Source organism: Chelmon rostratus, chromosome 14, assembly GCF_017976325.1.
Source record: "Chelmon rostratus isolate fCheRos1 chromosome 14, fCheRos1.pri, whole genome shotgun sequence".
Lineage (NCBI taxonomy): Eukaryota > Metazoa > Chordata > Actinopteri > Chaetodontiformes > Chaetodontidae > Chelmon > Chelmon rostratus.
This window is the reverse complement of record NC_055671.1, coordinates 14,769,241-14,781,559: the sequence shown is the minus strand read 5'-3', so window position 1 is coordinate 14,781,559 and position 12,319 is coordinate 14,769,241. Positions and strand designations below refer to the sequence as shown.

At 40.9% G+C, this 12,319-nt stretch overlaps 1 protein-coding gene, 1 long non-coding RNA gene and 6 other non-coding genes across 8 annotated transcripts; 7 read left to right on the top strand and 1 right to left on the bottom strand.

The window, feature by feature from the left end:
• The first annotated feature begins 571 nt into the window (after positions 1 to 571).
• LOC121617145 lies at positions 572 to 3,486 on the top strand. The gene is made up of 9 exons (XR_006007385.1): positions 572 to 840; positions 1,307 to 1,383; positions 1,589 to 1,635; positions 1,838 to 1,908; positions 2,080 to 2,145; positions 2,345 to 2,394; positions 2,593 to 2,651; positions 2,839 to 2,888; positions 3,366 to 3,486. It is a non-coding gene; the product is annotated as an uncharacterized LOC121617145 (long non-coding RNA).
• On the top strand, positions 1,429 to 1,500 carry LOC121617865. Its single transcript, XR_006007422.1, has one exon. It is a non-coding gene; the product is annotated as a small nucleolar RNA SNORD49 (small nucleolar RNA).
• Positions 1,688 to 1,761, top strand: LOC121617861. Its single transcript, XR_006007420.1, has one exon. It is a non-coding gene; the product is annotated as a small nucleolar RNA SNORD65 (small nucleolar RNA).
• LOC121617857 lies at positions 1,951 to 2,020 on the top strand. Its single transcript, XR_006007416.1, has one exon. It is a non-coding gene; the product is annotated as a small nucleolar RNA SNORD49 (small nucleolar RNA).
• Positions 2,190 to 2,263, top strand: LOC121617862. Its single transcript, XR_006007421.1, has one exon. It is a non-coding gene; the product is annotated as a small nucleolar RNA SNORD65 (small nucleolar RNA).
• Positions 2,436 to 2,513, top strand: LOC121617866. The gene has a single exon (XR_006007423.1). It is a non-coding gene; the product is annotated as a small nucleolar RNA SNORD49 (small nucleolar RNA).
• Positions 2,694 to 2,768, top strand: LOC121617860. Its single transcript, XR_006007419.1, has one exon. It is a non-coding gene; the product is annotated as a small nucleolar RNA SNORD65 (small nucleolar RNA).
• A 401-nt stretch (positions 3,487 to 3,887) lies between the features above and the next one.
• Positions 3,888 to 7,576, bottom strand: LOC121617579 (calpain-2 catalytic subunit-like). The gene is made up of 12 exons (XM_041952771.1): positions 7,364 to 7,576; positions 7,206 to 7,275; positions 6,937 to 7,055; positions 6,673 to 6,806; positions 6,335 to 6,509; positions 6,174 to 6,248; positions 6,007 to 6,092; positions 5,820 to 5,894; positions 4,924 to 5,081; positions 4,653 to 4,810; positions 4,179 to 4,190; positions 3,888 to 4,091 (listed from the first exon to the last, which is right to left on the bottom strand). Exons 1-12 carry the CDS (start codon positions 7,574 to 7,576, stop codon positions 3,888 to 3,890), a joined length of 1,479 nt encoding a protein of 492 aa, XP_041808705.1.
• Positions 7,577 to 12,319: the final 4,743 nt, after the last annotated feature.

Genomic DNA, 12,319 nt, shown 5'->3' with positions numbered 1-12,319 from the left:
ATATGATGCACACACGTCAATAACTATAATCTTGCGATATGGTATTTATATAATAACGAGGTCATTCTGCATATTGAGTATTATGATTTTTACTTTTGGTACTTTCAGAATATTTTCATGCCAATACTTTCGTTCTTACTTGAGCAAAATTTACTTGTAGGTTAACAGAATAGGTCTACACTGTGGTATTTCTACTTGTACTTAAACTTGAGTACTTCTTCCACCTCTGAAGTATGAATTTACTTAGGTATCCTCAGGACACGTTAATATAAACAACAACAAAAAGACAATTGTTTTTGTCCCTCACTGCAACTTTATTGGACTCTCAGATCATACGATAAAGAAAGCGGAGGAGTCATTTAAAGAAAGTCAAAATTTTAGATAATTAGCAATTACATTTACATTTTTCTTTACACAGACTAAATTAATACAAAAACTCAACTTGAAGTCATGATGTTTGCACTCCGGTACAGCAGGCGGCGACAGAGGGATTTTACTGTCTGTCTGTCTCGCGCCTAAAAACAAATAAGAATAAGTGACGTCATATTCCTGCGCCGTTAGCATATAAGGTCTTCGTCTGCAATGTTTCTGCCTCTTTTGACTTCGTTTGTCGGTTGAGTAGACGTGTCGGCCCTTGACATTTTTTCCTATAACATGTTAGGAGTGGACAGTAAATAGAGGCCCACAGTACTAACTTAAAACTAATGGTTATTTTAGTGATAGTTTATTGCGTAAGGTAAAACGTGATATCAGCTAGCTAAAGAGCAACATTAGCTCTGTCCTGACGGGCCTCAAGCAGACACGTGGGGAAGACTGAAAGATGGACAAGACGAAAGACAAGTGAGTTTCAGTCCGGTCTCTTTCTTTTCGCCGCGCTGTTAGAGTTTATTGTTTCAACATCACTGCAAAAACTGAACTTTTTAACCTGTAAGTCGGGGAAGACACATGCGCTTCTAATGTCAGACTTAAGGATGTTTTTGTCAATGTTAAATAAACAAAATTTTTAGATATCATTATCACAGCCATGTGTTTAAATTTAAGGGTGACTTGCTGCTTTCTGAGAATATTTTGCAAGAAAAATTACCAGAAATGTTGTTATTGCTGAACTGAAATGGACCGTCTTCCATCGAGTTAAATCAGAAATTTGGCATTTAATCACAGCAATCCTAATAAGATGTCAAATTATGTCTTAAATGTCTTTCACAAGCTTTTCATTATTACTAATATTGGATATAATGCCAGCATCTGGTGCCAGTTCGCCATGCTGTTAACTTTTTTCTAAACGCTAAATGTCTTGTTTCCTCAGGTGGACTTCACCCTGGCAGCTCTTTGCTAGAGTTCAGATCCCATATTGGATATATGGGGGTCTCATGTCTGTGGGAGGTGAGTGACAGTGAACCCAAAGATCTGATGTCTCAAAGCACTCGTGTCAGTGATGAAATCTGTGAATAGGAAGTGCCGTCTGATGCGACAACTGACGATGTTTCATACTCACTGTTCTGAGCCTCAAACTGTAGGCGATTCTCAGTGATGATGCCTGAACTTCTCACTGTTAATGGAAGTAATTTTTTGTTTTTTTTTCTTTAAGACTGCTCAGATCCGGCCTGGTCTAGATGATGGAAAGTCAATACTCGGGTTGGTTTAATAATGCACTTGTACTCATAAAATGTGCTGTAGCCTTTAAGTGTGTTGATGAAATCTAAACTGAAATAGCTGGAATTACCGGCAGATTGCTCAGTGGTGACTCTCGGTTTTCTGAACATTAGTTGATTCATCTGTTGTCACAGTAAATGAACTTTAAGTGTAACTTAACAAATCATTCCCTTTTTCCCTGTAGCTGAAAAAACTGACATAAGATGTTGATACCAGGAAAATAAGCCTGTTGATGACCACAGGTCTGAATGATGGGTAAGTTAACACATCCTCAGTGGTAATTTCTGTATGAAGCTTTGCATTGATGAAAACTTTCAGTAGGAAGTGCCATCAGATGTGACAAGTGACAATCTAATCTACAGTGTTTCTCTTGTTAAGTTACCCTTCTCTGCTGATTATCTAATGTTGTTTATTTTTCCTTCGAAGTTTCCATGCAACTCTGTGCATGCTCCCAACTAAACCAGCATACTGAAGACCATTTGCTTCCAGCAGGTGAATTTGCATTATCTGTCATAAAAAGCAACTGGCTGCTTCTGTTGTGATGAAACTTAAACTGAAATAGCTGGAATTACCGGCAGATTGTTCAGTGGTGATTATTGGTTTTCTGAACACAATTGCAGAAACATTTCATCTCAAATTGACTTGGATCAGTTCATGTTTTTCACCATGTTGAATTTTGTTGTTTCTTTAGGTTGAGCTGGTTGCTGAAGGAGATTCCTCTGAAGAGAGACTTGTTATGAGGTGAGTTAATTGAAAAGCTTATTGGATCCCTGTGTAGCTTTGTCAGTGATGAAAGCCTGGAATAGGAAGTGCCGTCAGATGCGACAACTGACGATTGTTTCAAATCCACTTTTCTGAGTCTTTTAAAGCTTCACCTCAAGAACATTGGTTTTGAAACTACATTTGTCTTTTCTAATTTTTTCGTTTGTGTAATTACAGGTGTCTTTCTGCCAGTCGGATCCTGTCCCCTGAAGTCTGCTGTTGGGGGAATTTAACAGGTAGCTTTTAAACCATTGCACACAAATGCCAGTCATCCATTGTTATGATGAAATCTAAACTGAAAATAGCTGGAATTACCGGCAGATTGTTTAGTGTTGACTCTCGGTTTTCTGAACATTAAATGACAACATCACACAACACCTGCATGGATTAATCTGCTTACTAACTTCCTTCCTTATCCTTCAGATTTGGATCCAGTGGTTGCAATGACTGTTATACCTGCAAAGCTACATGTGGTAAGACAGTTGTGATTCATTTGTAAGATGAAAATGACAATGAGAGTGTCCTTTAACAAGAGGACTAGTCAAATATCTGCACTTTGGATATGTCATTCAGAAAGGCACCTCAAAGGGCCTGCTCAGGATGACCCCTGCAGGATAAACTGGGTCATTGCAGCAGTAAATGTAAAGATTGTGCATTTAAACTGATGATAGTAAACCTGTTACAGAAGCTGCTTTGTAAAGCATAGTGCTCTTATATATAAATGAAAAGGGGTTAACAGAGGGCAATGTCAGATGTAATGCACCCACTGTCTTATCAGTGGTTTGCACTGTAATCTGAGATCAGCTGATCTTTATCCACCCAGTGTTTGCTAACCTCGTAACAGCGGAGATGGCATGAACAACAAGTAGACTGGATTTTCTAAGCAGTTTTATTCAACCCTGAATACATTTTCTTTTATTCCAACATTAATGTAGCTCTCTCTTCTTCAGATGACAAGAGGACTCACACACTGGTCTGAAGATGTTTGTTGAAAGACATTTTTGTAAAAAGCAGACTGATTAAATGTTTGGTATATTGTAATAAAGCACAAAAACAGCCTGATCGTTGAAACAAGTGGTGCAACTTCTTTTTGAACTTCCAAGATACATAATGAAGTCCATTTTAAACCAAAGGTGACATTAATGTATATACAGTATGTAGGAACTAAAACTACCTTTCCATTATAAGTGGTACCTCCCACACCCTCAGGGACGGACTATAGATGCTGCTGTTTGGTGCGTTACAGCCACCTGTAGATAAATGCAATAGTGAGAAGCCACCGGCAGGATGTTTTACATGCATGTGCATCCTTGTGCATGATACAAACAAAAAGGAACAGATCCATTAGAAACAGCTCTAGTGTTACGGTTAAGTAGGTCAGCGTCTACCAGCAGGTTGCAAATGGCCTTTAATGATCATTATAAATTGCTCCAGCACCCTGATAAGAATCAGCCGTTTCTCATCAGGTGTCGTCACTCTATCTCAGCCTCTGCCTTGGAGTAGATTGTGATGACAAAGCTTGCCGTTTTGTTGGGGTCATACGTGCAGGGAATGATCACATACTCCCCCGGCGCCAAACTGTGAAACTCGATCAGTTCTCTTGCCGGTTCAAAGTCGCTCATCAGTACAGGCTCCTCATATTGGAGCACTGAAGATGAGAGGTGCCCTTTGGGTGCCTGCAAAGATTTTAAATGGGGCATTTATACTGAATTTATGCGATATGTATACCATAGATCATTATATATATAGAAAATATGGTTTACCTCTGATGGCACCTGTTGAGAATGAAGGATGAGGATATCAGGTTAGATGGTTTTGCTATTCACACAGTGATATGCAACAAAAATGTTACAGAATGACCATGTGCAGAAGGTGATTTGACCCATCCCCAGCAGGGGCAGAGGGGTTGTTTTGTTGAACATGCTGGTCCGGTCTGCCTGACTCATTGATCCTTTATCTGCCTTTTTGATTGAAGTCTTGCTAAATCAGAATCAGCTGGGCCTGCTCAGCACTTTTATGCTACAGGGTACAATTTTACATTTATTTAAGTTAAATTTAATCAAGTTTTTCCTTTATTTTGTCTCCTGTAGTTTTTACTTTACATGTTTTGTTCAGGAGTTTGGGTTAGGGGCTCCCATGGGACCATGCCCCTCATTAAAACTTCACAAATCACATACTGACCATGGGCATATGCTAACACACAGGTCAGGAACAGACGAACATAACACATCACTGACCTTGTAGATCAAGAACCCGATGTGGTGATATTCAACTTTGCTGCGATATTCTTCATCAGGCTTCTGCAGCAGGGACAGTAAGACGTTCTTGTCTCCTTCGCTCCACTCCTCCAGCGCCTTCACTTTGAGACGATACTGTGGATTTGTCCAAAACTCCTCTGAGGAAAAGTGTGAGGTGGTGACATGTGTTATTTGGGGGGGTATTTTCAGCGGGCAGGAGCTGCGCTGCATAAAACAATAAGTTTGAAACATAGGAAAAATCAAACCCCACCTGCATCACTCATGCAGCCCCCAGCAGATATTCCTTCCTCCCAGCGGCCGTCTTTAAGTGAACAATTCCACTGGCATTCATCGCCATCCACAAAGTTGGGGCTGTCACAACAGATGTCCATTTCATCAAAATAGGTGCAGAAGTCCTCCACCTTCATCCTGAAACAGTGGTAAATAAGAATCAAGCCTTCAGTGATAAGCTTAGTCAGGAACATGGGACATTTCTGGACCTGCAGCACGTCAGTTCTTGAACGCTGACCAAGGGGTCAACACGGGTCAGTGCTGCCTGCCGCCCCAATAAAACTGACTCACACCAGATCTAGCTAGCTCTAGGGATGTTCACCTGTCCTTTCATCTGTCTGTCCGCCCATCCGCCAATGTTTTCCAAAGGGACATTTCTAAAATTGAATCCTACTGAGTGGTGACCAAACTGCTGCATAGCTGCCTGAGAAATGGTTCATTCAAGGTCTCTAACTGTGGTAGGCCAGAAGTACAGATCCAGCACCCACTGAGTTTCAGCAGGAGCTAACACTGCCCTTGATAGAAGTGCTTTAACAGTTAAATAGTTATTCTTAATTTGAACATAACCACTACTATCTGCCCACAACATATAATATCCTATAACAGCAAAATGAGACAAAACAGCCCAGTTACACTCGTGAATCCTGAACTGACTGATTCTTCTGTTGCATGCTGGGAGATGTTGAACATTATTCATAGGCAGTGATCAACATGTTTTGGATATACAAGAGTTAATTCTGCAGGCTGTCTTTTTTGACACCTTATTCTATCTGTGACATTTCACACAAAAAATGCAACTGTACATGCTGCTAAAACGATGTGGTCTGTCATGATAACTCCATACATGTTAGATTCTTGCTTTTTTGATTGCTTTACCAGAATTCTCCATCGTCGCGCACTTTCAGACACTGGTCTCGGTCCTCATCACTCACAGTATCCCACAGTTCTGACCTGTAACACAAATCAACTTTGTTGCTTTGCAGGGACGTTGATAAAGAAAGCTGCAGCGTTAGTTACAGCACATGATTAAGGTTTACTGTATGCCAGCTTCACTGCTCCTTACGTGTCACTCCAGTCTCCGTTCCACTCTTTCTCACCCCACGGGTTCCAGATCCTCACCAGATTCACTCTGTTCCCCTCACTCTCCACCTGCCACATACATCATCAAATGTTTCACAGTCGAGGTTAAAACAGGTCATAGTACGTACACGTGCTTTGTAAAGTACAAACCAGCTTGACTCCTGTCACAGCGAAGGCATGACTGTGCACCAGACCGAACCGTTCAAAGATGTCTTTCCCTTTGTCCTGAAACAGACACATTTCATACAGTGGATGATGGCTATTCTGAACCCCCATGTCTTAAAATAATGACACATGATTCTGTCTTTTACCTCTGAAAAGGACCCACATCCCATCAAAGATCTGCACTCTAAGGCTCTGCTCATGATATCCCACAGCTCGGGCGGGCTTTTGGACAGCTTGTAGTTCGTGTGGACGCCCCCACTGAAGTCCTTGAAGGCTTCAGGTGGGGTTCCAGCGATCATGTCTCCATAAGACCCACAAACCCTGAAGCAAAAAAAATACAACGGCAAGAACAATTTGCTGAAAAGACAGACAGGACATGGGTGAAGGAATACTTCTAGAGGTGATGTGAGTTTTTTAGATGCTTGGCTGTCTGATTTTTGTGTATTTTCATTTCAGCGCACGGTGTTCATGAATCATCACGTACTTGGCATATGCCTTCTCCAGCAGGGGGGCCCAGAACTCTTTCTCAGATCTGGAGGAAACTGACACAGGTACCTTATCGCGTGTTGGCAACAAGTCATCGATGACAACATCCACCCACTTTCCAAACCTCCAGAACTTCGAAAGAGAAACGAAGCGTTGTTGTGAATAAGAAGTTCCATAATTATTCCGTCTTGAAAACACATTTCAGATCGAAAGGGTTGTTTGGCTTCTTAGTTTAGTGACTGACAAGAAAAGATTGCTTTACCTTGAAGTGAAATATCCCAGCGTAGTTATCCTTGAAGCTCTGATTCAGAGGCACCACGTGTGCCATCAATGACTTATGAAAAGTCAACGCTCCAATAGATGCGAGGAACCAGCAGTTTCCTGCAGGCAACCACAGACCACATTACAATCCTGCCAGAGAATTAACCTAATCCTTCACTGGAAAGGCTTTCTGAGTGGGCTTTACCGCCAACCACATACTGCAAACACAAATGATGAGGTGGACATTAAGAGTTCTTCAAGTTTGCATACCAACTCTTCCCTGATGAAAGTCAAACCTTGAAGCCCCGTCTATGATAAATGCTGCATCCGGATGAAGTTCCTAAAAAAAGGTCAGAGACATATGATCCTTTTCTTTCTTCAACACTGCATCAATTTGATCATTTTAAACGACGTATGAGACAACTTACACGCGGCCTAAGCCACTCCACTTCACTGAGCTGCTCGTCTGTGAGAACCTGAATGTCTCCCAGAGAGTCGAGGTTCGCTGGGAAAGTCTCATCCTCAAACATCCCCTCTTGATTGAGGAGAGCTTCCTTGAGCTGCTCGTAGTCTTGGCCTTTAAATTTCACGGGGTTAGAGGGGCTCCCTTCACGTCCGTCCTCATAGAGGGAGTGAACCATGTTCACGCAGGTCGATGTCATGGTGGAGAGCAGAGTGTCTGAAATCAGATAAACAACAGCTGGTTAACAGCTTTCAGGTAAAACTGAACTTAACCAACGACAGAAGAGAAACATGCAACTGCAGTCTTTACCTGCAATGCTTGATTCTGGCAGCTGTTGTGAAGTCCAAACACAGAGTGCCCGGAGAAGAAATGCAGCATCTAATTTATATGGATCGACTGCATACCGTAGAAACCAAATATTGAATGGCTCACTGCCAAGTAAATCAACACCCAGTCAGATTTGGCAGAGCAACCTGAAGTAAAGGTTGCACGTTGCACAACATGGGTGCAATATGAGGTGTAGGCAGAGATCAACATGGATCAGACCAATGCCTAATCCTGACATTTTAACCTAATGACAATGAGACAGTGAGAGGTGGATGTTTAGTTACTATTTATCGATTTAAGCCTTTAGTGTTTGAAAGCAACATTCAATTTATGTCTTATGTCACTGAATTTAGTGTTGGACTAAAATCTTCAAATAGCAGTTCCATAAAAAAAAAAAAAAAAACTGATGCAAAACACAGAAATTTAGTGAGCGTGTTGAAGTTGGATGTGCGTTTCTACAATCGATCACAGACCTTTGCAGCATCTGAGCTGCGCACAGAGAGGCGGGAAAGTATTTTGATACGCTGTTCTGTGTCAAAACTCAAATTTGTGGCATCAAACTTTGTGGGACTGCTTCTTCTACTAAGCTGCTTTCATGGCATGTTGCCTTTCGTAGGCACATGAAGATATTGCACCTGCACTAAAAAATATATGCATATGCAAATATATAAACATCTCAAAACACTTCCAATGCACATAAAATGCATGCATGTAATGAATTATCTTGTACTCTGCACATGTATCACTTATAATGTCTGACTGGGTGATAACCTGTGTTTTATATTGTTTTCAGACCCTCTTGGACTGTAGGTAAGTACTGTCACTTTTTTTTGTCCTCCTCTTGGCTTGTTCAAATGGGATGTTATTCAGCGGGTAGAGAGTGAGGGGAGAAATGTGAATCTGATGAGCATGCAGAACCTGCAGTGAAGCTGATATAACAATAATGAATCTTCACACACCGTTACCAGCACAGACCTGTTTATACCAATCCCTTCACAGCCCTTGTTTGTATAAATAAAAGACGCTGCTTTGTGCCACAGGTCATAATTGTGGCCAATGATGGAAAGTTCCAGTGAAGTTATTAAAAAAAGAATGAACGCTGAAACCTGGCATCTTCTAACATTATGGGTGGTGTACATCATGTTTAGGGCTGCATTAACCTGCTTGGAGGTCGTCAGTGCGAAAAATAAGCTTCTGGGCTTCTCGTAACGCCAAATCCCTCCCACTCTGTGCGCACTGTGTGCAGTGAAATGTTTAATATCTCCCTCTGAACTGCTGTGGGGTAAACTGAGAAGAAAACACTTCTGCACAATACAGTAGTTCACGTCTGGCCTCGTGAAATCTGTCTAATGTTTGACATGGACGTCCTTTCAGTATGCAGCCACTCTGATCCCTGCCAACCTGCTGCCAGCTCCGTAATTAAACCAGGTAACAGATGATTCCTGTTTAATGTCTCTGAGCGTGCATATAACCTAAAATGTCGTTTCTTAGGTTAAGTTGTTGTCTGCCAGATCTGACTGGCTTCACCGGGGTTGAACTGTACAGTAGTACAGTGAACATGTGTTTATACTGAATAAACCGTTACCAGATGCTTACTTTACAGCTACTCTACTCTCCAACAGGACACCTGCCCGTTAGAAGGTCATTCCCTCCCTGTGTGAGGACAGGGGTGGAGGAAGCAGCTCAAGGAAACTCAATCAGGGGAGGAAATGTGAGAATAAAACTTTGCAGGCAAACTTGGACACTGTTGGAAAACTGGATGATTTTATATTAAAGCAGCTCAGTGAGGTGGAGTGGCTCAGTCAGTCTGTCCATGCAGGGACGTTCATTGTGGATGGACTGGTTTCACTTCAAATAGGGAGATGATGGTGTGCAAACCTAAGATAAGTAAAAAAAAAAAAAAAAGAAAAGAAAAAAAAAGACACAAACCCACGTAAAATGATCATAACTGTCTTCTAATTTCAATTCCTGCAGTCTCTGTTAATGTTTGGGTCTTGTTGCCAAGGCACAATAAGATACCCGTGTTCTGCCCCCCCCCTACAGGAGAAGACAGATGCCAAATATGTGATGATTTCTGAACACTGTACACTGAGATAGTTGTAGATGGTTTTGTGGCAGAGCCAAGGGAGATGAAGGAATTTAGACTGACTAACGACTCCAACCAGAGAGCTGCCCCCCAGGAAATATGTGCTACTAGAAAAAAAGGAAAGACACACAGACCTGTCACTGACTTCAAAATAAAGACAATCTTATTAAGAACTGAATAATGAAACAAAGGTTAGTGAATGAAAATACAGTGAAATCATCTACAATGATGTCAAATTACTTCTAAGATACCAAATATTGAATGTTTAGACATTAAATTAATATTGATATTTAAAGATCAAATTAAAACAATTAATTAAAACAACTATATAAATACAGTTCATAAATACAAGAGACAATTCAATTAAAACAGTTACAAACAGAAGCTTAAGACTAATAAACATATGTGACCTTGGGAGCCTAAATTTATATTGCATTAGAGAGCTAAATATCAAACATATTTGCACTTTTAAATTGCCTGGCTTGGAATGAAATAAGGTTCATTAGTTGAAGTAAAATTACAATAATATAATTCCTGCAAGCCAGAAAATGAGTCGGTTCCCTGCTTTGCCCAGCTGCCAGCACATAAACCAGCTTTGGGAGAGGCAGGGGTATCCAGAGGTGCCATCATCACAAGTGCATCACAGTAACATAAACCCACACAGCAGACAGGTGTGCTAGTCTGTCCCAGTGCCTTTAAAGCTCCCATAATTATTATTATTTTTTGTTAATAATGGATCAAATGACTATGTGTAATGTGAAGGGAGTAATCAGCGTTGTTTTCAGCCAATGGAAGGCAGCTGGTTTCAGTCAAAAAGCTCTAAAAACCCACTGTACACAACCTGCCCAGAGCCAAGTGGCACACACACAAGCTAAGGGACCAGCTGGTGAATATAGTGGAGCATTCAGGGTTATCCAAGGAGGGTTGCTTTAAGGGTGTGTTAGATGTGTCCAGCATTCACAGCAGAAAAGAGAGGAAAAAGTGGAAAGACACTACAAAATTTAACATATACCAAATAAAATTTACAGGAGGTTTAAGGAAACTGTCACATCTAAGTAAAGCAAAACAAAAGGGACGACAAGACAGAACAGCTTGTGGTGACATGAGGCAGGCATGTTGAAAGGGGGCTGTAAAACATGTGTTTGTCAGTGGAGATTGTGGTTGTGGGCTCGACTTAAAACACCTGCTGGCGATGCTGAGGTAGAAGAAGCCACTAATTACAAGGAGTGTTTGCATACTTTCGAATGTCACGCAGTGAAGAGCATGGGCCTGTTGTAAATTCTGGAGAATTCTGGAGGAACAATCACCCCGCCCCTGTCCCAGGCGTCAAATTCAGAACGAGTACATATTTATAAAAAGAGAGACTGCATCCAAACCTTGTTGCAATCACAGAGAGGGACACAGAGTTGAGCTATCTAAAACAAGTTTGCAAGCAAAAATGTCCTCATATTAGACTTTTAACGGTTACCTACGTTCCATCATTGATGTATTTTAGACCTAGACCACCCAAGCATGGCGACTGCAAAGCTGGGAGTGGAAAAATAAAGTCTGGTAATAAAGAACAAGATGACAGAGAACCCACTGATCTGCACTTATAGCTTCACATTCTGCTCCGTCTGCTTGAATTTCTTCTTCCTAATCAGGCTGTCATAAGTAGTTTAATGCATTAATTCTGCCAGAGGCTTGAAATGGTCATTAGACAGATCCACAGAGGGCAGTGCAGAGTTCCTAATAAGTAACATAGGCACGTCTGTAATGCAATCCATAACAGCAGCCCTGATATTTAACGCTACGTATTTATGAAGGTTCTAATGTTTAATTATTACATGTCATTATGACATTTCAACACTGTGGTTATGCTTAACCCTCCTATACAAGTGCACAGCATTGTGAGTGTTTCAAAAACAGTCTGTATTTCCTTTTATCTTTTTGTCACATCACTATTTGGGTCATGTGTTTTATAAGCTTTGGGTGTTGCCATTATTGTGCAAGTGTGATTTATTTAATCTTTAACACCTGTTCTTTCATTCATTGTTTTCTCGCCTCTAAAACCTCTTCTTAGAGCAACCTGTCATTTTCTTCTTATAGAACTTTGTTTACATGACAGGTCTCACAAACTTGTCTTGCCACGGGCAACTCTCCCTAATCCCGCCATCATAACACGGAGTAAACATGAACATCCAAGTTCTTTTTAAGTCAAGTTTTAGAAAAAGATCTTGGTTGAATGATAATTTGCCCAAACAGACATAACTCACAGCCAAAGACCAGCCTCTAATTAATGAGGTAGACTTTCCCACTTAATTTGATGCCAAATCTCACATTTTCACTGTTGATATTTGAAGGCTGTTTTTCTGTTGTTTGCTGTTTCTATGTAGCATAATCCAGCGCCCAGACATGAATCTGCACCTCCATTTCTTTTTCAAAAGCAAAAAATGGGAGAAAGAGGTGAGTGTTTTTACACATCTCAACATTTTCAGAGTTTTTCTTCTGCATTTTGTTGCATTAAAC